The following is a 23,601-nucleotide window of genomic DNA, read 5'->3' on the forward strand; positions in this document are numbered from 1 at the left end:
CGAGCAACAGCTTCATCTCGTCTTAAGAGATGCGTAAATAATCTCGCAACCCTCTTATTCGCTTACAGCTTACTAAGCACGTTTGCAGCTCCCTGAAAGCTGCGTTTATTTAGGAATTTTCTTGCGTAATATATGTTCCTCGCACAGAAACTCTTCGAGACTTATTGATATTACGTCGACAATCCCATATATCTGTAAATTGTAAGAGGGGAATTTATGATGACATCGAATCTTATTTTTTAAATTGACGGTACGTATTTTTAGGTGATACGAGCATTCAGCATGCATCTGGGTAAAGGTCGGTTCAGAACTGAATGGATGAGTCCTGTCAAATCGATTCGGAAGTTTTTGCTAGTCACGTGGCAGTTGTATTGTTTTAGGACACTCAAGATTGGAAAATGCACAATACCGGCTCACTTTTAATGGCCTTTAGCTCCAGGCAATAATTTTTTCTTTTGGTTTGGTAATTCTGCTCGAGAACCTACATTCAGTCTTCAGTGTGTCAAAGCAATTTCAAAACGTCTTTTTGATTCTGTGCACAAAACGATTTGATAAACGAGTTTTTTCAAAGAAGTTTTTGATGTCGCACGAATATAAAAAAGAGATTATGCGAAAGTGTTTAGGAATATTTGGCGAAATATATTTGCAACGACAAAGTTCCAATACTATTGATGTCTTTCAGATCAGTCACAGCCAGATGTTTCATCTCTTATTTTCACAGAAAAGAAGAGAAAGGAAAGGACGTCAGTTTCCAGTCTTATTACAAATATTATTAATTGTGACTGTTAATGTTGACAAGATTCTCGATTTGATTTTCATTTGACGTGGAAGATTTTGGGAAAGGATTGTTGACGCATTTCGCCTAATCGATGGCGACATTTAAGCGAACAAAGAGCCAATGTCTCACCAAATACGTCCAGTCAATCACTCTGATTGATTAAAACCCAAGAGGCTTGTTTTGACAAATCAGTCGTTGAAAGAAAATCACTGACCCAGAGCTTTTCCTGTAGGTCGCATGATTAATACAGATGTTGAGACACGCTCGGGTTTGTCTTAATCAAATGAATTAATCTTGCAATCGATAAACGTGTTAGTGAGCCACCTCCATTTGTCATTTTTGTCGTTTAATTAGGATATTGTACGGTGGCAAAAAATGTGAAACGCCGAATCTGGTAATTTATTGGACGGTGTTGGAAAGAATAAGCTTAGGAAGCCGCAGAAAAAGCCGAGGGGATCCACGAGAAATACTCTTTTATCCGAACTCAGTACAAAGGCTTCGATTTTCGAGCACTATATGCATTCGACTGAAGCTTTTTCTGTAAGTTGTCGGGTGGCGGCTTAAGTGCGGAAAGGTGGTTACATTTTTTGTCGTTTTAATCGGTATTCAGTCGAGGGGAAGAATGAAAGGGACAAGGTGATCACTGATCAGGTTGACAGGAGTGAGATAAGCCTGGAACAATACAAAGTGTGCGTTCTAAAAGTGGAAATAAACGAAGCTTTTGTCACACGTGCGGAGCGGAAGTAATTTTTGCAATTCAAAGAGATTTTAGATTAACTGCCGCATTAAAATTACTGTCAGATGCGTTACAAAGCACTTGATAAATTACGAGAAAACTGAAAAGATTTCAAATAAATTCAAATACGCATAACAATTCGGTATTTTTACTACAAGTGCGTAATAGCCATCATTACGCACTTGTTAAATAATGTACCACCACAAAAAAATTATTCTTTTACTTTTTTTCTACCTCTTCTGAAACTTATCCTGTTTTATCAAAATATTTTTCTATTTAAATGTATTTGTTTCACATATTAATACACTATTCTCGCTTCTTGTTTTTTATATTTCAATTACGATATTTCTTTCATTTTCCTTCACTTCCACTTTCCTTTCCAAAGTTTTTGCGTAGTCTTTCGTCTCCTCGTCTTACTATTTATTATTTTCTTGTGATCCTTATATGCTCGTCTTACAAAATGTCATTCCTTTTTTTCTCCTATTTGGTTTCGCTTTTATTTTTCTACTGCATTCACTTTCCTCACCCATAAGATTTTTCTATTTTAATGTCTGAGGTGCTTAGAGGTGTTGGATTCTCTCATGGGCTGTGACCTTGGAAATATCTGCTCGAAGGCGGTGAACCCGTAAACAATCTGTAAATTAAAACTGAAAACGTCGACTACTTTACATCCAAATAAACGAGAGCGGATCACGAGAGTGCATTGAAAACAATTGATGTTGTCTCGCCATTTTGGCTTCAGAAACGTCAAATCAGATTTGTGTTTTGATGTTGAACGTTTTTCCAATCGTAAAACAAATTATGGAATCCGTGCGTAAAGTTGGGATTGCCGCATGGGTCAAACTTTCCGTTCGTGCAGAAAAGTACCACATTACGCACTCGTGGCATAAATTACTGTTTCTCAATTAATATCAATCACAGCAGACAAATTTCATGATTTATCTCCATTTTTCAAATGTAGAGAATGAAATTGACATTGCACAAGTTTATGAACTGTGGTAGCGCATGTTGGCAATTCTTTGAGTGCCGCCTTTCAAGTTCTCTTCTCAGTCAAGTCGTGGCAACAGCAATTTAGTGTAAAATCTCTTGTATTCCTCCCAGACTTGTGACTTTTTACTGTTACTGTCAATCACTGTCTCGGTCTAGCCCGCTGTTCTATTTCGCGTTTCTGAATCCTTTATTACCTCTCCACCGCATAATAAACATTTTTATGAGTGCGCTCGATGGTCTTCATAAATCTCGCCAACACCCTGAAACCCCAATTCATTACCGAAATCACGAATGTGACAACAATAAAATTCCAAAGACTGGCTGTGCCATCGACGACTCTTAAAGAATCCATAAAATCGCTTGATGTTTTTCATTTTATAACCACCAGTCGTGGTTTTTTATTGGCGTAATTGCCGTGCCATACAAGACTGGCAAATGATCGCACAGCCTCCTCAAGTAAATTAGATCGCTTCGCTGTTTCTTATCTGGTTTGATTTATTTGCTCCGGAAAAGTTGCATCGAATAACAAGTTTTAAAATAAGAAAAAAATGTATACGCGTCTCGAAGCGACGCAATGTGTTATTTTGTGTGTTTGGGTGTGAAATGACAGTTTCGTAAAAATTTATGAGCAAAGTTGTGATGTGGGTCAGCGCGTGTGCGGTGAAAAGCGGGCGTTATATTTCCGATTTAATTATTATTATGGGGCTGTTCAATTTAAAACTGATAAAATTGACAGGCGATAAATTGGAAATAGCGCCAATAGAGTTCGTTGCGTTTATAATGTGGAGGAAATTTCTGCAATGGAAAATTAATCGATACGGCGAGTCTCCTGCAGGACCTAATTTAGATAATTATAAACACTGACAGAATAAACAAACATGAATGAAACTTGTTTGCTAAAGTAATTGAACACTATTTGTACATTAATGGAAAGAACCTCAGACCACATTTTCCACTAATAACAAACGAAGTACTTGTACCAGTACTTTTCTCTCGATTTTATGTGTTTATTAATTCATATCTAAATACACGTAACCCTAAAAAGCCCAGGAGTAACATTTATTATTTATTTTTAAGTTTTTTCCATCACGACTGCATAATGATGATGCTTTAAAGGCACCTTTTTGGCACTAGTGCTATAAAGTGATGGTTTATAAACTGAAATAATAATGGACAAGCATTTCAGTTTAAGACTAAAATTCATTGGTAATAATATTAGTAAAAAATATTATTAATTCCACCATTACTACATTTTAAATAACAATCAAGATAATTTTTTGCATTCTTTAAGTAGTTGTAATATAGCTGGAATAATGTAAACTCCAAACAATGGAACTCTATTCTAGTTTATTTCTAACTTTAGGGCTGAATTCATTATGTCTTTTACCCTAAAAACGTTCTCTATTGTATTGCCTTCAAATTTACAGTCGCACAAAGTTAAATTTGTTTTCCTAGTCATGCTACAATATTACATTTACTTACATTTACGAAGATTTAATTTGTTTTTTGCTTGCATTTGCAACTTATTAGGCAAATACTCGGAGAGCTAACAATATTTTATCCTATGCATTTCATTTCATGATATTTATTTCCTGCATTATTGTACAAATCAGAGCAAGCGTTGCAAATTATCGGTGATGTCGTAGCGGAATCCTATGCAAATAAGCGTTCAATGCATGGGCGTAGACAATTTGTGGTCTCAAACGCTATTTAATTTTTGAGTTACAATTTTTTTTTAATTGCTTTTAGTCTTCTACGTTGTCCCACAACCCTGTAGGTAAAATTTTAAAAATACACCCTTGTATCTCATATTTTATAAAATGTACGCCAATGCGAAGTACATGGTGTACATTTTATAAAATATGATATACAGGGTGTATTTTTAAAATGTGCCGAAATTTTACCTACGAGGTTGTGGAAAAACGTAGAAGACTAAAAGCAATTAACTAATGTCATTTTATTTTTTGACAAAAATTTTTAAATATTTTTTCCGAGTTCTACATGAAGCCCTAGTAGCTCGTGGTTAAAATTTTGCCGCGCATTTCAGAGAAACCTGTGGTGGTTTACCAGCTCGCGACGCCACTGGTAAGCAAATTTTTCGGTGAAATGTCAAAGAAACGTCAATTTTAAACCTTGAAAAAAAGTTTAAAAATTCAACACCCTTCTTATTCGCCTGATCTAGTCCCCAGTGAGTTTTAAAAGTAAAAATGCGCCTGTGTGGTAATAATTTTTCGGATAACGAATCGAGAAAAGCGTTTCTTTCTAGAAATACCAATATTTTTCTTGTCTTTTATTAGACATACATAATCTCTCTAACAAGGAGGTAAGCATGCGGTATTTTATGTGGGAGTATGTGGAAGCAATTTACCTCCAAGAGACTGTTTTTTTTTAATACTGAATGTATAATTTAATTCCCCAAAAAAATTAATTTCAGCGCCTAGCAAGCAAACTAATCTCCAGTCTTTTCATTTTAATCGCTTTAATTAAACTTACGCCGAAGTTATTAAAGGTGGATAAAAAATAAAATATGGTTTGGATTTTTCAAGCGACGGGACCAAAATCGCTATCTTATTTGCCCAACCGGATGCCTTCCTTGCGCTTAATATCCCGGAATAATCGCTAAACAAAACAAACAATCAACACCGATAAAATGTTTCTACTGGTGTGGTAAAAGGCCTAGGACCCCTCTCGGGAACATGGCGCAAATATTTAGTAATTTAGAATAGACCGCAGCGAAACCGCAAATATCCTCATTTCTCACGGGATCCTTCCAGTCCTCCACGATTGTTCGGGAGTTTTGTGCATTGTTTTTGTTTAGGGACGAGATAGACGGAAGGACCTCCAATCGACTAATAAAAAAAAGTTTGTGGCAGATATAAACTGATAATTTTGGGGGTGGGGGTAATTAAATCATCCCCAGGATTCTGGATATACAGGTTTGCGTCGATTAGCCACTTTTATGAGGGTGTATTAAGATGATTACCCTCATCTGCCACTGCACAGTCGGATCATGGTCCTGAGCACCTCCAACTAACTTTTCCTTTTAATTAATTTACACCGGATTACGCGTGTGCAGTAGGACTTTGACTAATAATCTGGCGGTGGCAATTTGCATCCCTAATCTCGGCTTATTTGCGATTCGATTATTAACCCCAAATTAAGTCATTAGCGTCAGATAATTTTATGAACACCTAAAGGATTCAAAATAATTCTGCTTTGATGGCGATCTTGTAATAGTCGCTTACATTAGAGTACGGTAGGAGTATTTTACAGGTTTCAGGCACGAGGCGAGGCCGAGTGCCTGGTTAGTTGGAGCGCTGTAAAATACCTACCCTACAATATTTGTAGTAGACTTTTCGGCTGACCAAATCAACTAATTACTTTCGATAATTACATAAATAATGTTTTTTTATTCTTCATCTTTTTCCTGCCCTTATCCCGTACAAGATTTTTTTTCCGAACAACCTGATCGAAGCTGTTAAAAATCCAGTCTCGCTGGCCCTTCCTTGCAATCAGAGATTCGTTGTCGGTCATAATTTTCCATCTGGCTCCCTTTCATTAGCACTGTTTATTACACAGCAAGGTAACGGCTGCTGAACCAGGACCAACTTTATTAATAATTTTGTTAAAACAACCCCTTTATACATACCACCCCCACACACGCGCGCACCACTCGCACACGCTACCCTCATCGAATAATACACTCTGAAGGAGTAATTAGTGCAGCTAAACGCACTAGTTAAAATTAGATATCTGTAAATAAATTACCTGCTGGAATTGGACAAATTAGAATAGCAAACAACAAATTGTTCATTATTATTTTGAAATATTTGAAAGCTAAAAATAATCTAAATAATGTGTTCGTTTAATTGTAACAGATTTGCTTATTTCCTGTTCCATTGTGCCGAGCTTTCAGCTTTTTCCATCATTTCCATTGAGCGCGTCTGCAAAAAACGTATAATACCAAGATGTGGGTGTGAGTGTTTTTTATTAAATTATAACGAATTTTTATCGTGTAGCGCTGAATAATCAGTTTTAAGCCAAACATCTGGCGAAAAACAATATTTATTTTACCATCTGGACGAACGAGCTTTTTCTGCAAAAAATTCGCGGTTTAATTAAAACGTCATGATGGGATCATCAAGTGTGGACTTGAAAGTAAATATTTGAGGCTTCTTCCAAAGAAGATTAAATTAGAACATGAAATTTTGCTGCTCGACTCTTGCCTGCGAGCTTTTAAACCAAGACTCTCGTCGTCGGTACTATTATAACTGGGAGATTAATTCAAAATTGATGGCCCTGTCAGGGTGTACACCCCTTTGCTGCATTATAGGAATTGTTGCCTTTTAAGTGTATTATGAGATCCGGATCTACTCGTGATTAATTTGAGGCATCCAGGTATGGGGATATAATTAATTAAAGTCAAACGTAAGGCACGAGTTTGCATCCGAGATGGGTGTGATGGAATTGGTTCCTGTGCGTGAAAGGATCAAATGAAAAGGGGCAAATATGGAAGCGCCAACTTTCATAAAGAGAATCTCGTATCTTGATGTAATTAATCCGGTATTAGCAGTACCGTTACTCGGAGGAAACTTGCTCCGATTTAAATCCATATTAACTCATTAAATTGTCATATTTCAAGACAATTAAACCGTTGTCCTAATCGTTATTTCAGAGTGTTAAAGTTAATTGTCGCTGAAACGGTTTGCCCCTAACATGTTAAGAACAGATGCGTTTTACCCTAATGATTTAACTAACTAAACGGAAGTGTCTCAATTTTGTCAAAAGTAAAATAATCTTGTCTTAAACACACATATCTCGTCATTTATTGATTTTGCAAGTTTTTTCTAAATAAATGATAGTAAATTACTCAACGGGCGTGTAATGGTGGAGTTACTCACGAGGAACAATGTCCATTACACGCGAGTAAAAATATGATACTTTTTCTACGAATTGCAAATTTCATCATTTTTATTAACTAAGAAAAAAAAGAACCTAAAATGTATCAAAAATTAAGTTTTGCAAAATATCTCCATCTGAAAATCTTCTTCAATTAGTGGACAATTTAACAGGAGAAAAATGAAATTGTTTTAATGACATTTTAATTTTATGAACGCTCAGGATATGGTTTTACAGTCTTTCAGGAGGTATCGATGTCTCTATCACATTAGCCCAATTAACTTATTAAGTGATTGAAAATGAAACAGGTCTTTACTAAGCTGTCACACCTGTTGGCACGCCTTGATACCCGTTGCATCATTTGTCTAGAGTTGACAATCCGGTGTCAGTGACCTTTCATGGGAACGTATTAATTTAAATAATAAATTTGTAGTTAATAATAAACACTTTTTGAATTGTATTAACCATTAATTTGTCACAAACACATGAAATAAAAACTTTGTTGGCATCAAAGGGCTGCAAACGTCAAATTAAAAACTTTTCAATTGAGCAAGTTGAAAAATTTCAGCATTACAGCACTGAATTACGTTCAGAAGAAACATGAAACTTTTGTACTTCATCTCACTCCTGAAAAGAACTTTGCTCCGTGTTTATGACTTTGAAGGAAACTGCAAAAGGTTAATTTCAATTCAAAATAAACCCTTTTGTGCGTATCGACTTCACAAAATGGAGGAAAGTTAATGAATTCAGGTGAAGGCAGGATTTAGGTAATTAGGATATCTTTTCTAATTACAACCTCCATTAGGAAATTGCAATTTGGTTAAGTAATCGGATTCGTGCTATGCACCAATTCAGGCCTTCCCTCCATTGAAAAAATGTTTCTTGAAAGCGTCCAAACTCCTTAAGGCAACACGCTTCAGGTTTAAAGTGAATTTTTCACGTCTGCAATAAATTTTCCATACTTATTATGCTCCCATTTACAGTGCGTAAAAAAAATAAAAAATGTGTGTTCACTCGTGTTACCACGTTATAATCAAAAGCGTCAAGATTTCTTTTGGTTTCTTTTGAATTTTTCTTGACTTGTTTTTTAGCCACTAAATTTGCTTGCAAGCAGTGAGATGTTGCGCCGCCGAAGCAACTCCCATAATTCGCTCCCGGCAAGATCCTTTCAATTCCAGCCTCGAATTTAATAAATTCCCACTCGAATCGTTCCAAGATTAGGTCTAGTTAAAGTGAGAACTAAGTCGTTAGCGATACGTGCTTATAATTTTTATGGGCGATGCAAGTGTTTCCCCAGACCAATATAAAAGTTACGTAACAAAAAGAGGACTCAGAAAATCAATCCCCGTACAGAAATGCTGCTGGTCGCCTAATTCAATAACGAGGACTGTGGTGTGGATCTTAACTTTTTACTTGAGACATAACTTCGGAATCGAATCAACCCGCATATTTTCAACTTTTTTAAAAACTCCTCTTTTCCCGTCGCCGCTCTTCGTTAAGATTTGTTTTGTTTCGCCGACACAATCTCACAGGAAAGGACATATTATCCGGTCGCGGGGTTTGAATTATTCAACATTTTGTAGAAAACGCTGTCGGCGATATTATGTTAGGGGCTCAAATCGTGATGTGTCTAATAAGAAACTTATTGCGTTCTACTGGAGCTTTACAAGGTCATCACGCGAAAGCTCGATACTCCTCTAGTTACGCGCATCAGAGCTTTGATACACGTCGAACTGTCCAGGTTCCGCTACGTTTACTTCAGCTGTGCAATGTTTACGGAATCGTGGTCAATTTAAGTGACAAAATCACGATCGTGACCGTCCAAGGTCCTGGAAATGGAGCCAGACATTTTAAACGTCGAGGTGTTCGACAGTTTTAAATAAAACGACAATTGCGACACAGGAAACGTCGTGTTCTTGCAATTTACAAAGAGAAAATAATCACTTCAATGTTAATATCATCACGTTCTTGTGTTATCGTCCATATTCTCCACTCTGGCTCAATGGAAGCGCAATTTCTTCCTCATATTTGCACGAGCTGTTATAATTCTGTTGTTATAATATTCAATGGGTTTCGGTTAGTTTTTTGGAGATTTTGTATTATCTATGAGAAATGTAAACAGGATCAGCATAATTTGTTTTGATGCAAACACACGAACTCGCTTTAATAATGCATAAGTGAAAATATTGGAGAAATTTCTAGGTTTGCTAATGAAATATGTACCTAGCTTGGAATTTTACAAGAAGCCACTTCATATACAGGGTGTCTTAAAATTATCGTATTCCGAGTTCGGGGCTTAGTAGGGGACATCCTGTTGACCAAGTAAAAATGTTTTAAAAAAAATTGACAAAAATATCAAAGTTGCCAATATTTGTTCAAAAGTACCTGATTAATATTCTAGCTATGTTGTACTTCCCTTGTGAACAAAAATTGGAAAAATATAACTTTTATTTTTTCGAGATCAAGCTATTTTTTCAAGAAATGTCTTTTCATTTATATTTTAATATAATCATCCTCACCATATTTCAAAATGAATGTCTACCATTTATATTTTTTATTTGAAGAAAACATGAAAAGTTGGAACATTCAGACCCATATATCCTTGTAAAGACCCCCCTTATATTTTTTATTTTATTTTTTCGAGATTCTTGAGATTTTTCCCTACAAGACCCCCCCACTTGGAATACGTTAATTTTGCGACACCCTATATATACTACTTATCATGGAAAATGCAATACCCAGAAATAGCATATTTTGATGAAATTTTGTACAATAATTGGGCCATAACTAAGATAAAACGGTGAAAGTTTCAGTAACATTGGCCTTCAAAGCAGGCACGACAACACCGTAACACAGTGCCCACATTTCGTCCCATACGATGAGGAAAGACTTGCTTCTCGCATTCCGATAATGCGGCCTCTTTCAAATTGTGTTAATAGGGAGTTTATTATTAAATCATGTTTTCACGGTGATGTAACCGCAGGATTGTGTTGTGCAAACAAAATAAATCACAATATAAGCAAAGGATTTAATGGCGGGTCTCATGTAAATGTGTCCACAAAGGATGAGATTTTCGCATTGACAGCATACGCAACTATAGGAAAGTAAGTGGTGAATTCTCTATAAAGTTTCACTAATTATTCCACATTGTTTGTGTTATGACGGGTTTCGGACCTCACCGACAGCTGTCCCAAATTTCCATTGTTATTTACACAGACAATATCCAACTGATTACTGCAAATATGTGTTATGATAACGAAGCACTAGTCCCATAAAGACGAATTTCATAAATGTCGGAAAACTGTAAAGATATTATTTGGAGGATGTTTTACGGAGCTGGTCTAAAATTCATAATAAAATAACGGGAATAGTTTTCTTGTATGGAATCCTTTGACAAAAATTTATTTCTGGCACGTATGTCGTAACTGAATTCAGCCGTCCAGTTTAACATCAAATTTTGTGTTTACGTCAGTGTCATTGATTTTCCTTCTGTGTCGTATTTTTCATAAAAAACTCAAATTATTTACTCAACTGAGCAGAAAGTATTAATAAAAAATGATTTCCGCACCGGTAAGGTAAAGTGAACAATGAGTGGTCCTGTTCAGTGGAACATTGTAAGAATTTCAGGTTGAAGACTAAGAGCTTTTGCCCTTAATTTTTATTTGTTGATTTTTGAAGTCAGTACTTCTTTACTCAAAGTTCATTTCTATGAACAGCTTTGATCTTGTTCTTTTATCTAGTTTTCACACGTTTTGTATTTTTCTTCCTCAAACATTTACAGTGTTTTCAATTCCTCTGAAATGTTGGATTCGTTTGTGTGGTTTATAGTGCCACAACAATGAAATCTAATCTTTCTACAATATACAACATACAATATTCGCTTTCGTTGCATAAAAGACTTAGAAATAGGTTATTTTCAAGTTGTTTGAATTGTTTCAAGAGTAAGATACTTTCATAGACATATTTATATTTAAGTTTTATTAAAAACAGCAAATTTTAAGGGAGCTGTAAATATCAATAAGAGTATATGGAGCCTATGGAACGTAAGATGATTATAAAGTTTACATTCTTTTATAAGGACTTGGTTATTAAGAGTTTGTAAGTGGGAGTTAATGTAAAAGAAAATTTGATACTCCCATAATTATCAAAGAAACCTTTAATGGAATATCACTAATAACCCAAGACAGTCAGTTGTTACCCTTAGGTACCACTTGGAATTACAAAAATTCGACAGGAACCCGAGATAAGTTTGTTTTAACAATGAATAACTTTTCTAGCAGTCATTTTACAATAATTTGGGTTTTCTCAATTTTCTAAATTACTTGTACTAAAGAACTGTCAGTTATCTTCTAGTCACACACATAATGTCGGTTAAACGACAATTGAACAGCTAAGGTACCAAATGACTCCCTTGGGATAGACTGGAAGTAACTAGGTCAACTACAAAATTGTACAATCTAACTTTGTCCATTACAAATGTAGTGCTGAGAGAGAGTATTAATTGGATATCTCCAACATAAGAACCAAATTAATGGTTTTGAAGAAATTAAAACAGTATTAACAGTATTAAACAGTATTAAAATAGTAAATCATTCTAAAGTTGTACTGTTGTAACATGACCCTCGTGGCTAAGAGCGCAGCGCGTTCGCTTTACATTCGGGGGTTCGAGGTTCGAATCCCAGAGCAGGTGGGTGGGTTTTTTTCCTTGCCATGCACAAATGGATGCATACCAGAGATAGCAAATGCTTGGGTGTACATCTATTTCCAACCATCAGTACCCACCTACTTCTTTCCCAACCCATCCTTCGCCATCTATCCTGAATTCCTTCCACTGTGATTAAATGAAGAATCCTCTTTACCTCTCACTTCTGTGATATATGAGTTCTTGCAAAAACTTAAAACTAGGGAATACTAAACTGCTGAAAATTTGCTTGTCTACAGAATAATTGAAATCTTTGTCTTGTTTTACGAACATAATTGCTGGCGGCGTCAGGTTAAAAAAAATTAGAATTTGAAATGATGCTGTCAGGTTAAAAAAATGGTTCTAAAATATTTTTTTCTTTTTTAATTAGAAGACATAACAACTCTCGTTCGACAATCTACGACAGTGTACGATTGAGTTTTGAGCTAGGACGGATTAGCATGACCTAGCTATGATAATTTTAATCCTTCCAAATAAAATAATTTCTTAAAATTGATACGAATGCAACCCGCTCTCGTGTCTTCGCCCCTCTTTTAATCTATCAATTTGGCCAACTGCCAGAGGGACAGTTCCTGATTAAAGACGAGCACGTCGAGTAATAGCAATGACCCTCATGTTTAATGCAAATACCACGGTACACGATGCTGTCCCAGATTATAATTACGCCACCTACGACGGATGTGCTACCACTTTGTTTCAATTAACATTAACCAGTCATTGCTTTGTTTCTAATGTGGAACATTGTGACTCTATGACAATGAGAATCACTTTTTACGGGTAGCAATCATTGCTGAAACTTCAGCTTCATTTAGTCTAGTGCCTTAAGAAAATATCCCATTCTTTGAAATTTGATGTGAAACATTTATGGCTCGCTTCATTTAATATAAAATTTTGGAATATTATTTGTGGCTTTAGGTAAAATACAATATTAAGTCGATTGGACTTATACTTCTCTTGCAACCATCAACACGTCATAAAGTCACAAAAAGCAGTCGACAGTTTTTGAGACGATCACTTAATAGCTTTTTGTCAACATGAGAGCTAGTTTCATGGTGTCCGGGTTTACTGCTCTTTTACGACGCAAAAGTAACAGTCCTTTACGATTTGGCAGGATATTAAATAACTAATAGTATCTACTCGGGTTGCTGCGGCGGAATGTAAAAGGATCGTCGGGCCTTTGGTAAAATGATAGTGGTTGGGTTTGTGGTGGTGGCTGCTTTGAGTGGCTCTCCATGATTAAACAGTAATTATTTTACCTATGCAAGAAAAACTGTTGAAATCTTCATCAATTTATCTTATACAATTCATTTGACAGAATACGAGATATTCTATTTAAAATCACGAGTAAAATAGTTTTTTTTTTTTTGGGAAAACAGGAATCGGATGAAACTGTTGATCAGATTTAAATAAAGAACTTTGAACCGTTCTGAACATTGTATTTATTAAAGCTTTCCTTTCAAAGCTGATACGCAATAAATAATATGAAAATTATTACTTACTAAATTATTTGCTCCTTTGGTGGTAAATGTTGATATTTAAACAGTTAAATAAAGTTCAGGCGGTTGATTTAACGTTTATTAAATAACACTTTGCGGTAGAATTTGTAAATAGCCGCTACATCAAAGCTAAATTTTATTTCAAAATTGCAGTATAAAATAATTTTGTGTGCAGTGTTGGGGACTGGAACTATAAGTGAATCATATTGGATATTGGTTTTCAATAAATACTCAATATGTCAAGGTAAACTAATATTTGCACTAATCTTTTCCCATTTGGTTGCAGTTTACCCTTTGCTTTGCTTTGTATCATACGCCCTTTGAAGTCTACATTTTAGCTAATTAAATTGATGTGAAATTCATTAATTAATGATATTGATGAATGAAAGACACAAATTAAAATACAATATTCAAAATACTGTTTTCCAAAAACCACTAATTAATAAAAACAAACTCGGCAGCAAACTCTTTGTTTGATTTATTGAATGAGAAAATATATTTTTTTTAAACTCCTTCTAACACGTTTATAATTATTATTAATTACCCGTTATCAAAAGGGAAATTTTATTTGATGTGATATGAAATATTTTGTGTCTTAATATTTTTTATATTATGTAATAAGTTATGAATGAAAATGAAAATGTTGTTTTGCAAACAGCATTGAAAGCTCTTTCCTAATTAGTCTTCCCCTAAGCTTCGTTGTCCAGATCGAGTGATCCATTATCAAATGCTGATTATTTTGAGTGCACTTGGAAAAGATTCTCAGCGTATGCGTTTCGCAACGGCGAATTTTCACTTTATCTGGAATAAAATTCATTCGCCCTGGGAGATGAGAAGGTTGTGTGTTTGCTGAAATTAGTCTTATTGAAGCGGGAATTGAGTTAGATATGAGAAGGCAGAAGGTTTGCTCTGGCGAGGACTTAATTTATAGCGGGAGCGGCGCAACTTAGGAGCGGTTCATCATTTTTCCGCCCAGCTAGGGTCTAATTATTGAAATAAAACTGCTAAAGATACACAAACAAAAAACTTACTTAATAAAATCACTTCCGGAAGTCAAATTGTTGTTATTTTTATAAAAAGAAGACGCGGCATCCAGGCCAGACTTATTAGTCATTATCATTGCATCAAATAATGATAATTCCCGTGCGTGTTCAGCCAATCAGAGCGCTTGCTTTCATCCAATCAAAAATGTTTATCGCGATAAAAACGTCCTACTACTCTGTCAACTGTTAAAAGTGATTAAAATTGCATGCTACTCCTGTCAGATTCTCAATTTTTTTTTTAATAATTGTGTTTTTAATAACTTTATTATAAATAAATAATTATCTCACGTTAAAGTTTGTATTCTGGAATTAATTTTGCCAAAAATAACACGACCTAATTTTTTGTAACTGCTAAATTTCCTAATTTTTACTTTAGACAATTTTACTCGTTATATTTGGGCATTTTTCTACAAAGATTAAACCCTCGAGCTAAAGCTCTCGGGCCTAACCAGAATAAAAATGCCCAAATTCAACTCGTAAAATTGTCAAAGCAAAAAGTTTTCGTAAAATTTAAAAATTTATTCGATAAAAAATTTAGGTCTTGTTATTTTACCTTCGATTAATTTATCATTCATTACGCATATTATTACTATTACATAATGATAAAATGTATTATAAAAACTGAGTGTCAGTAAAAGTATCGTAAAATTCATCTACCCTCGCGCAGATATTTCCAAGGTCACTGCCCATGACAGAATCCAACACCTCTGCCAAACTTGAAAATGTCAATTGTCTGGTCTATTACAGCACTCAAATCAGCTATTAACGCACTCTTTCGAGTGCTGTAATAGCTTTGTTATAAACGCAAAATAGAAAAATATAATTTTCAGAGGTTTGATCTACAATGGAATATCTTTTGTGAAATTTCATATCTAATTTTCGCTGTTCTTAAGTAATATCAGTTTAATTTCTGTGTATTTATTGGAAATAATAATTTCAATCTATTAGAATTCAGTTAAAATTAATTTGACAAAAGTATTCACGTTTTCAAACAAAACGTCAAATTTCCTCGACCATTCGGCTAGTTGATTTTATTATTTTTACTATTTATGAGGTCGACCTCTTTGTCCAGCCTATGTCATTACACGTGTGACGAGTTCCCGGAAAACGATACAATTTCATTTAAATTTAATTAAACCCATTGACCTGCACTTAATTTAATTAGTCCTGTGGCTGCCCCGTTTGAATTTTTTAATAATTTTTCAGCAGCGCTTCCGGAGCAAACGATCAAAAGCCAAGAGCCGCATTTTGCCAGTGACAATTATAAAAGTTTTCGACTGTCACTTGCAATTATTTATGTCTGGGCAAATGTTTGCGGAAGGGGCGTCATATATTTACCCACCTGGAGCGGAAAGTTATTATGTCAAGCTTATTCTTCACTGTCGTGTCAACAACATTATCATGATTGTGTGTCGGAATACACCACCGAGTGCTACATGTTGATTTCACGCTTGTGCATCACAATACGGCGTAGATTTGCGAATGGTTTACGATGCAATCAATACTATAATAGGGATTTACGTAACAAGTGGGATATATATGTAATTGTGGCACAAGTGGCACAACAAGGCCGTGTGTAATCGCAGAAGGACGATAATAATTGTTTCATAAATTGTTAAATAAAATCCTTCGTAATTGTTAATTGATAATAAAATCAGATTTTTTTAAAAATAATTTCTAAAAGATTACCAAATAACACCATAGTAATAGTAAGACTATAAACTGATTATTGTCCATTTGGCTGCAGATTATCTTTCATAATCTTCGACATCTCTTCATACAAGAAAGTTGTGATATTCTTTGCATAAAAGAAGTCGTTGTGGTTGAATTGGTCCTCCTTTTTGTCATTATCTACCGGAATTTTTAAGATTTGTTTCTTCTCACTTCCGAGCTGATCATAAACCCTTTTAACGCTCTGCAACAGTAATAATGACACAGTTTTCAAAACGTAACCGTTACTTTACCTTCCCAGTGATAAAAATGTCGTTGACGCCATAGAGCAAATACACGGGAAGCTTAATTTTCCCTAAGTCATATTCTGGTGGTGTATCTTGGCCATACTCTTCCAAATTTTTTGTTCTACCATAATCGAATTTTTGGAATTTGTCCGCATTATTCATTTGACTATACTGGATCGCCTGGTTTACAGCAAACGAGGTGGGAAAGTGACTAAAGAAATTCAACAGATCCTCCTACAAAATACCATTTGAAATGGGTAGAAATCTTGGATTTTCTCATGGGCTATGGGTCATATCTGCGAAAACGACGAGTATCAGTCTCAAATAGGCGCTACAAACCATTTTCGGTTTTCATTTGCCTTCGCACAGATACTTCCAAGGTCACAGCCCATGAGAGAATCCAACACCTCTAAACAGCTCACCGGCATGAATTGTGGCAGTTTGCCCGAAACTAAGAAGACAATGAATTCGCAAAAGTATGGAAAACTTGGACATATAAGCTCAAGGAATTGCTTCAGAGTTTTCGGGTATTGGAAAAAGACTCGAATTCCCAATGCTTTTAGACTTTTCTGAAACAGATTTTTGCAACGTTTTTGGTAAGATTGCAACAACAATTTACTCCGAGTGAGGGTCCGATGGTCAACAGAAACTCAATATATGGTTTAGGGTTGAAGAAAGCTATAGGACTTAGAGCGATGATTCCCTTGAGCAAGCGTTCCGTTTCTTCTGGGTACTCAGCGGCATACATGAAAATCAAAGTGGTGCCTCTGGAGTGGCCTATGTAGATTATAGAACCTTCCATTCCTGTCTCGTTCGCAACCTTGTTCAAACTGGCACTAATATCATAAACTGCTACAGTATCCAAACTGGAAGAACGTGTTATTTTGGATATTGCAAATAAATTGGATTTTACTTGTAGTCCCAGTACTCGAGATCTGTCGTTTTTAGAGTCTCGTGGCGTCGGGAATAAGGAGTCCCTCTTTGGTTGCCCAACCAAACGTCGTATCCATCGTCGACAAGACTGTACGCTAGATCTTGGGTAAAATTTTGGAGAAATCTGTTGCAAAACTTACCTAGAGATCTTTCTCCAACAAAAGTCCAAGCGTCAGAATCCAACAGGATGCCGTGTTCTAAGTAAACTGGTTGTTTCTTCTCATTACTTCCTGCTTGCTTAGATATGACTCTGTAGATTTGCAAAATGTAACCATCATCGGTTGTAACATCGTGCGATTCAACCCCATAACCATTTCTTTTGATCATTTCGGGCTAAAAATATTTTGTACAAGCGAATTCTTTCATGATCGTTATTTACCGTTGTCGCCCCAACATCTGGATTGTGGTAACAGTTTCTGCTAATACTCTTCACTCTGTAGTCAAGCAGATGGCTACAAGCATTGTTCTCTAGATTTACTGGACTTGAGGTACTCGTCTGAGCGAGACAAATTAGAAGCATCAGTACTGGAAGCATGTTGCTGCTGTTCTGGGCGAAGTACACAGTAAAGTGCAGAATGCAAAAATTATAATTGTTTGGTACGTTATCAAATCAGCTTATCGTCTGGTCCTCGTACATTTTTTACGGTCTAGTAAATTCAAGGACAAATTGTCTGTGTTGAAGCAAATATGTACGTATATAAAAATAAGCACAGATGAAGAATCTTTTTAAGTAAGTTCTAACAAAGCAAAAGCAAAGTACTCAATCAACCAATTTCAACGAAATTTTTCTTGTGCCAGTATTAATTTGAATTGTTAAGTTTGCACCTCACAGGAACATCTGTTTTACGCTAGAATGCATGTTTTATCAGCGTATAGGATTCTACGCATGAATAGGAATTAAATGGATTTCGAACAAAAAATGTAACTTTATTTTTATATTGGAAATAAAACCATATAAGCCTGAAATCGGGTGATTTAAATGTATGTCAAATTTATATACACTCTCCAATTCTCACATTTAAATGAAAATCGAATGGGAAAGCTTCGGCGTGCCATATTTCACCGGAATCCCTACTGACTCTTATTTTATTGTGTATGCATGGATAAGGAAGAAGCTGAGAAACTCTATGTTAATTTGACAAGTGGCATTCCCCAGTATTGATATCGCTTCGGTGAAGCGCCATTACTTTGATAAGAGCGGAACGTTTTTTGCATTTTATTCATCTCTACAGACTTCATATTTTAACTACTACGGAACAGTACGCCTAACTCAGGAGTGAAGGCTTCTTCACGTTTCTCACAGCGATATTTAAAGGAAACTCGTTCATTTTTTCACATGAAATCGAGTCTTGGATGAATATGCTGAAAAGTAAGGCAATCATTATAGATTTATAGTGGTTACGCAACGAGTGCGATATTGAAATTATTATCGCACACGTGTGAAATATGTATGACGAGGCTGTCGGACGACATGAATTGAACAGGTTGGATAGAGATGAATGAAAAACACGAAACAACAATGAAAGAGAGTGAGCGACAAACGGTGAGCGAAAGTGAAATGAACGAGGCCGGATTTATTAATCCCAACTTCTATTTTCATGAAGTAATGATAATTCCCTTGGAAGAACTATCTAACTATATTATCCCGAACTACATCTTCTGTTTTAATTCTAAACACTTCAGTGAACTATTGACCATTCCGGAAAGCTTTCAGTTTTCAAAGAGCTTCAAATATAAATGATTTATGAACTTAATTCGTGCAAAGTTGAATCGAGCAATTCATCCAAGCTTTTGCCGACGTTAATGTAAATTATGACGCTTTTGTACACCATAGTTTAGCTCTTATTTATTGGTTTGAAAGCAAACGTTGTATTTGGAAAGAAAATTCCACCGGCAGGTCCTGTTTGTGCATGAACAGAGATAAAGCATCATAATTCATGCAAATAATTGTCGGCAAGAACGACTAAATATACATTTCGTGTGTCTGTTCAAGTGAGCGTTGAGATAATATTTTTTGTGCAAAAATTAAACAAAACCATTCTGCGGAACAGTCAAAACAATGAAGACTATGACGACAAGACTGAAAGACCAAAGATGCAACGCTAAACCTCTCCCGGGGTTTAAAATAAGTGTTGACCTCTCAACTCGTGAACTTTTTATTCGGAAATGGAAGAGTTATCGCCGAACAAAAGGGTCCGAATTGTGAAAATCGCGTCGTAAATCGCGGTCGTTAATTTTTGAATTAGTTTTGGTGGCAGTTTGATTGGTCATCGGGAGGTTAATGGGGAAAGTTTTTGGCTTTGGCGGTGCCGCCCCTATATGTATGTAAATATTTCAGGGAGACGTCGCAACGAGAAAGGGGCTCATCCGCAATCCCTGCTACTTCAGGAACCGCTCCGGTGATATGTAACCGGAATAATATATTAGACCGGAGCAGAACGGAAAAAACACCTCGGTCCGTCGCGCCTCGAATAATTTAAATTCGCGGCAGCCGCCTCCTCTATTACGGCGGGATCGGCGGCGGCGCAAAAAATCGCCGGCACACGGCTAAACACCCATAAAAGCCGGAATTGTTTCACATGAAAAATTACGTCATGTATCTTCGGATATACAGGGTGTTTCATCAAATGAGAGGTGTTGGCGAGGAATCAACCAGCACTTGGTCAAAGTGAGGTTATGCATCTAAAGGAATTGCAAAGCATATCAAGAAACATATTTTTTTGGGACACTCGATGTAAAGTAGGGATTTTATAAAGTACACGAAAAATATATGTCAAAAATAATGTTTCAGATAATATTCAAATTACCTTTGAAATAGTTATATAAATGGTTTGTTTACAACCATTGGAATTAATTAACATGGTAAATCCATGTCTGTTAAGTTAATAAAGATTTATACAAAATAAAAAGATTACATGGGGTAAACACAGTTAAAATAAAAACAAACAAGTCATTTGGAATAACATTACGAATATAAACTTTTAATTATTATTGAACTAATCTCACAAATAATTTTACATACTCACAAGCGGACGAAATGTAACTCTTTTTCGGACGCTGACCGTGGCGTCTGTTTAGTAAGTTAGCAACGAAACCAACAAAACCGATAATTGTCCTGTCACCATAAATTATGTAAATAAGTAATTGTATCGCAAATAGTAAATATCTAGTTTTGTTGGCAAGTTGATAACAAATACTATAAATAAATTATTGTTAATATGAATTAATAAATTTATCTATTGATGTCTTTTCCTTTGTAATTCGTGCGGTCGTATTGTGCACCTCTGCCAAAAAGTGCCTTTTGTCCTCGCCTGTTTCAAGCCTCGGCTGCGCCTCGGCCCGAAAACTCACACTCGGACAAAAAAGACGCACTTTTTGACAACAAATTAAATACTTCATGTAGAAAAATGTTTTGGTATGACAACATTTTTTTTTTTTTAAATACCTTCGAAGGAATTGTAAAATTGTGTAATAATGTAGCCCAAAAGTTATAGCCTGTCATCAATTGCGTGAGAGAATTAAAATTAGTGTGAAACGGTAATATATCTCTCACAATTCAACAAGATTTTATCCTAACTCCATTTCCTTAGTGTTTCTAGAAACGCACCTATGCCGATTTAATTTGTTTAGTTTTTTGAACCAACTCTCCGCTTCTCCAACTTCCAAACTGTTAAATTCGATTTCTTATCTCAAAAAAAAATCAAGTGCATTTTTCGCACTTCAAGACACAACTTTCGCCCCTTCCCAAATATTTGCTCCACAAAGAGCGACTTTGACGTTCTTGTAAATATTTGTATATTGGATTTCAGGTTCGATCAGCAACATCGACGGTGCCGAGTATCACTGCAACAAAACCCAAGTCAGGAAGGTGATATCGGGAGTCGTCGGAGCAGCTTCCAGCGTCACGTCGATACAAGTGGCGAATTTGCTGAGGCTTTTTAAAATACCACAGGTAAAGCGACGTTTGCTGTTTCCTCCGGTTACGGCCCAGAAGGGAAACGATGAAGTGTTTCGAGTAATTAGCCTAAGAGCTGCGGCATAAAATCAAAAGCAAAGTGCGGCCAGTGAGTACTTGGAATGTGCTAAAACAAGGAAATACGATAAATGAGATAAATCGTAAAAGTGAGGGAAAAGTTTCGGCGAACTAAATACGATTAGGGGGAGTACCGCAAGGATCAGTTTCGGACCCGATGCTATCTGTGTATTAGAATATCGGGAAGGTTTTTCGCAGAAAAAATTATTCGTTTTTCTCAAACATGTTTAGTGAGGAAGTTGTTTGTGTTTTTTGGTCGCGGCTAATGCATCACCCTGCCCTTCCCACAAAAAGTCCAACATGAAAAGATATTATCCAGCAGGAGCAAGCAATGCCGGATCATAATTATTCACTCGTCTTGTACAGCGATAAATCACGTTTATCTCTCTCATTTACATCACATGTTCATGCACGCTTTTTGCGTAAATTACTCGCAATAAACGCTATCATTTACTTAAGGTAATTACCATGAAAAATGAAGTGGACAAAACGCAATGTCGCAAATTTAAATAAACCCCGCAACAAGGTGAAAGATGACAACACCGCGCCAAAAATTACGCCTCGACGTTTTTCATCAACATTCGATCCCAATTTCTCGAGCGTAATTATTTATCGGATTTCGCGGTGGCCGATACTAAATTACGCTCCGAAAAAGCCGACAAGCGATCCAATTTACAACAACGGATTCGGAGAGTTATGTTTTACAGTCGATCTTCGTTATTTTGAAATGCGACGCCTCGGAAAACTTATGATAAATGAGGAGGACAGGTTTGTACGTGACGCCGTCTTATTGTTATTTATCACTAAGCTCGGATTATCTGCACGAGATGGGTAAAGCGTGCACGTGACGGTTGACACCAAGTAGTGTATCCAGGTTTCAGAAAATAAACGAAAAAATCGCGGCACTATGTAGGAAGTTGGCACTTACTTCACCAACTTGTTGAATTCTCGACTGAACAATAATTACCATCATGTCAGCAGGTAAATTGGTTACGTTGCAGAACTTTGAATACAGAATAATCAATAATAGTAATATTTTATGCAAGCGTGTAATGGTCACAACTTATACTCACCATGAGTGCGGAATAGCCATCACACGCGAGAAAAATGATGATACTTTTTGTACTATGTACAAATTTCGTTTTAAATCATTTATGAAAACATTTTGTTATCGCAGCTTTGTAGTGTACGGGAATGAGTTATTACTCATGGTCGTGGGTAATAACTGTCATTGGCTAATTGATTTGTTGTGTGTTTGTAAAGTGCAAGCAAACTTATTTCGCTTGTGAGCGTCTGGTAGTTGTGAAGGGGGCTTTACTACGCCGCCATAAAACATGCAGGGTCCCCGAGGCTTTATGATAATCAGATATTACCGCTTCGGGAGTTAGTCTATGAATTTTTAACCGGAACACCATTTGTGTCTGTTTGAAGGCGGGACTTTGGTGAAGGGTTCAAAGATTCAAAGTGAAACGGAAGTTCATCAAAGAATGTCCACGGCTGTGGTAGTTTTGCAAAATTGAAACCTCCACTTTGGAAAGGTCGTTAAACTAATTTATTCAAAATCACGTTCTGTTTCGCATTTCCCAGACAAAAATAACAATTTTTATTCATCGTAAGACCTAAATTATTTATTAATTTGAGAGCTCCACATCAATATCTTTAATTTCCGTAGCGCCTCATTGCGCTTTTAAAGGGGAGGAAATTGTCCCTTAATATTTCACTGTACTGTAAACTGAAAAAGCAATCATAATTACTTTGCTGCGAAATTTAGTGAGTAATCTCTAGCCAATCCCAGTCGTTCAAATTTCCATTTCATTGACGTTCAATTGGACGAGTCAGAGCTGAAACAAGCTCCTAAATCCGGTTAAAGCAGATTTATGCGCGGTGTCAATGTTAGAAGGGAGTTGTTTCGTAAACAAGTTTGTTAAAACGTCGTCAACAAACTTACTCAAATTACCACTGGATTTGGCAACTTAGAGAACGGGCATGCCACAATGCACATCGAGACAATTGTGACTGCAATGCTAACGGTG

At 36.0% G+C, this 23,601-nt stretch overlaps 2 protein-coding genes across 3 annotated transcripts in view; one reads left to right on the plus strand and one right to left on the minus strand.

The window, feature by feature from the left end:
- LOC138125273 (metabotropic glutamate receptor 2-like) overlaps positions 1–23,601 on the plus strand; it is a 180,773-nt gene that overhangs the window by 91,292 nt on the left and 65,880 nt on the right. For both annotated transcript variants that reach the window (XM_069040517.1, XM_069040518.1), the window contains one exon: positions 21,345–21,487. In XM_069040517.1, the coding sequence (XP_068896618.1) occupies positions 21,345–21,487 (143 nt within the window). The remainder of the gene's footprint in view (positions 1–21,344; positions 21,488–23,601) is intronic.
- On the minus strand, positions 16,340–18,121 carry LOC138125276 (lipase 3-like). The gene is made up of 7 exons (XM_069040520.1): positions 17,915–18,121; positions 17,676–17,868; positions 17,516–17,630; positions 17,222–17,468; positions 17,025–17,171; positions 16,609–16,836; positions 16,340–16,559 (listed from the first exon to the last, which is right to left on the minus strand). Exons 1-7 carry the CDS (start codon positions 18,068–18,070, stop codon positions 16,371–16,373), a joined length of 1,275 nt encoding a protein of 424 aa, XP_068896621.1. The 5' UTR covers positions 18,071–18,121; the 3' UTR covers positions 16,340–16,370.

This window comes from Tenebrio molitor, chromosome 3 (genome assembly GCF_963966145.1).
Source record: "Tenebrio molitor chromosome 3, icTenMoli1.1, whole genome shotgun sequence".
Lineage (NCBI taxonomy): Eukaryota > Metazoa > Arthropoda > Insecta > Coleoptera > Tenebrionidae > Tenebrio > Tenebrio molitor.

Excerpts from the sequence above, each read along its gene's own strand:
- LOC138125276 (XM_069040520.1), bottom strand. The coding sequence starts at position 18,070 with ATGCTTCCAGTACTGATGCTTCTAATTTGTCTCGCTCAGACGAGTACC. Across the intron at positions 17,631-17,675 it reads TGTTGGAGAAAGATCTCTAG|CGTACAGTCTTGTCGACGAT; the intron begins GTAAGTTTTGCA and ends CCCAAGATCTAG. Across the intron at positions 16,837-17,024 it reads AACTGCCACAATTCATGCCG|GAGGATCTGTTGAATTTCTT; the intron begins GTGAGCTGTTTA and ends GGTATTTTGTAG.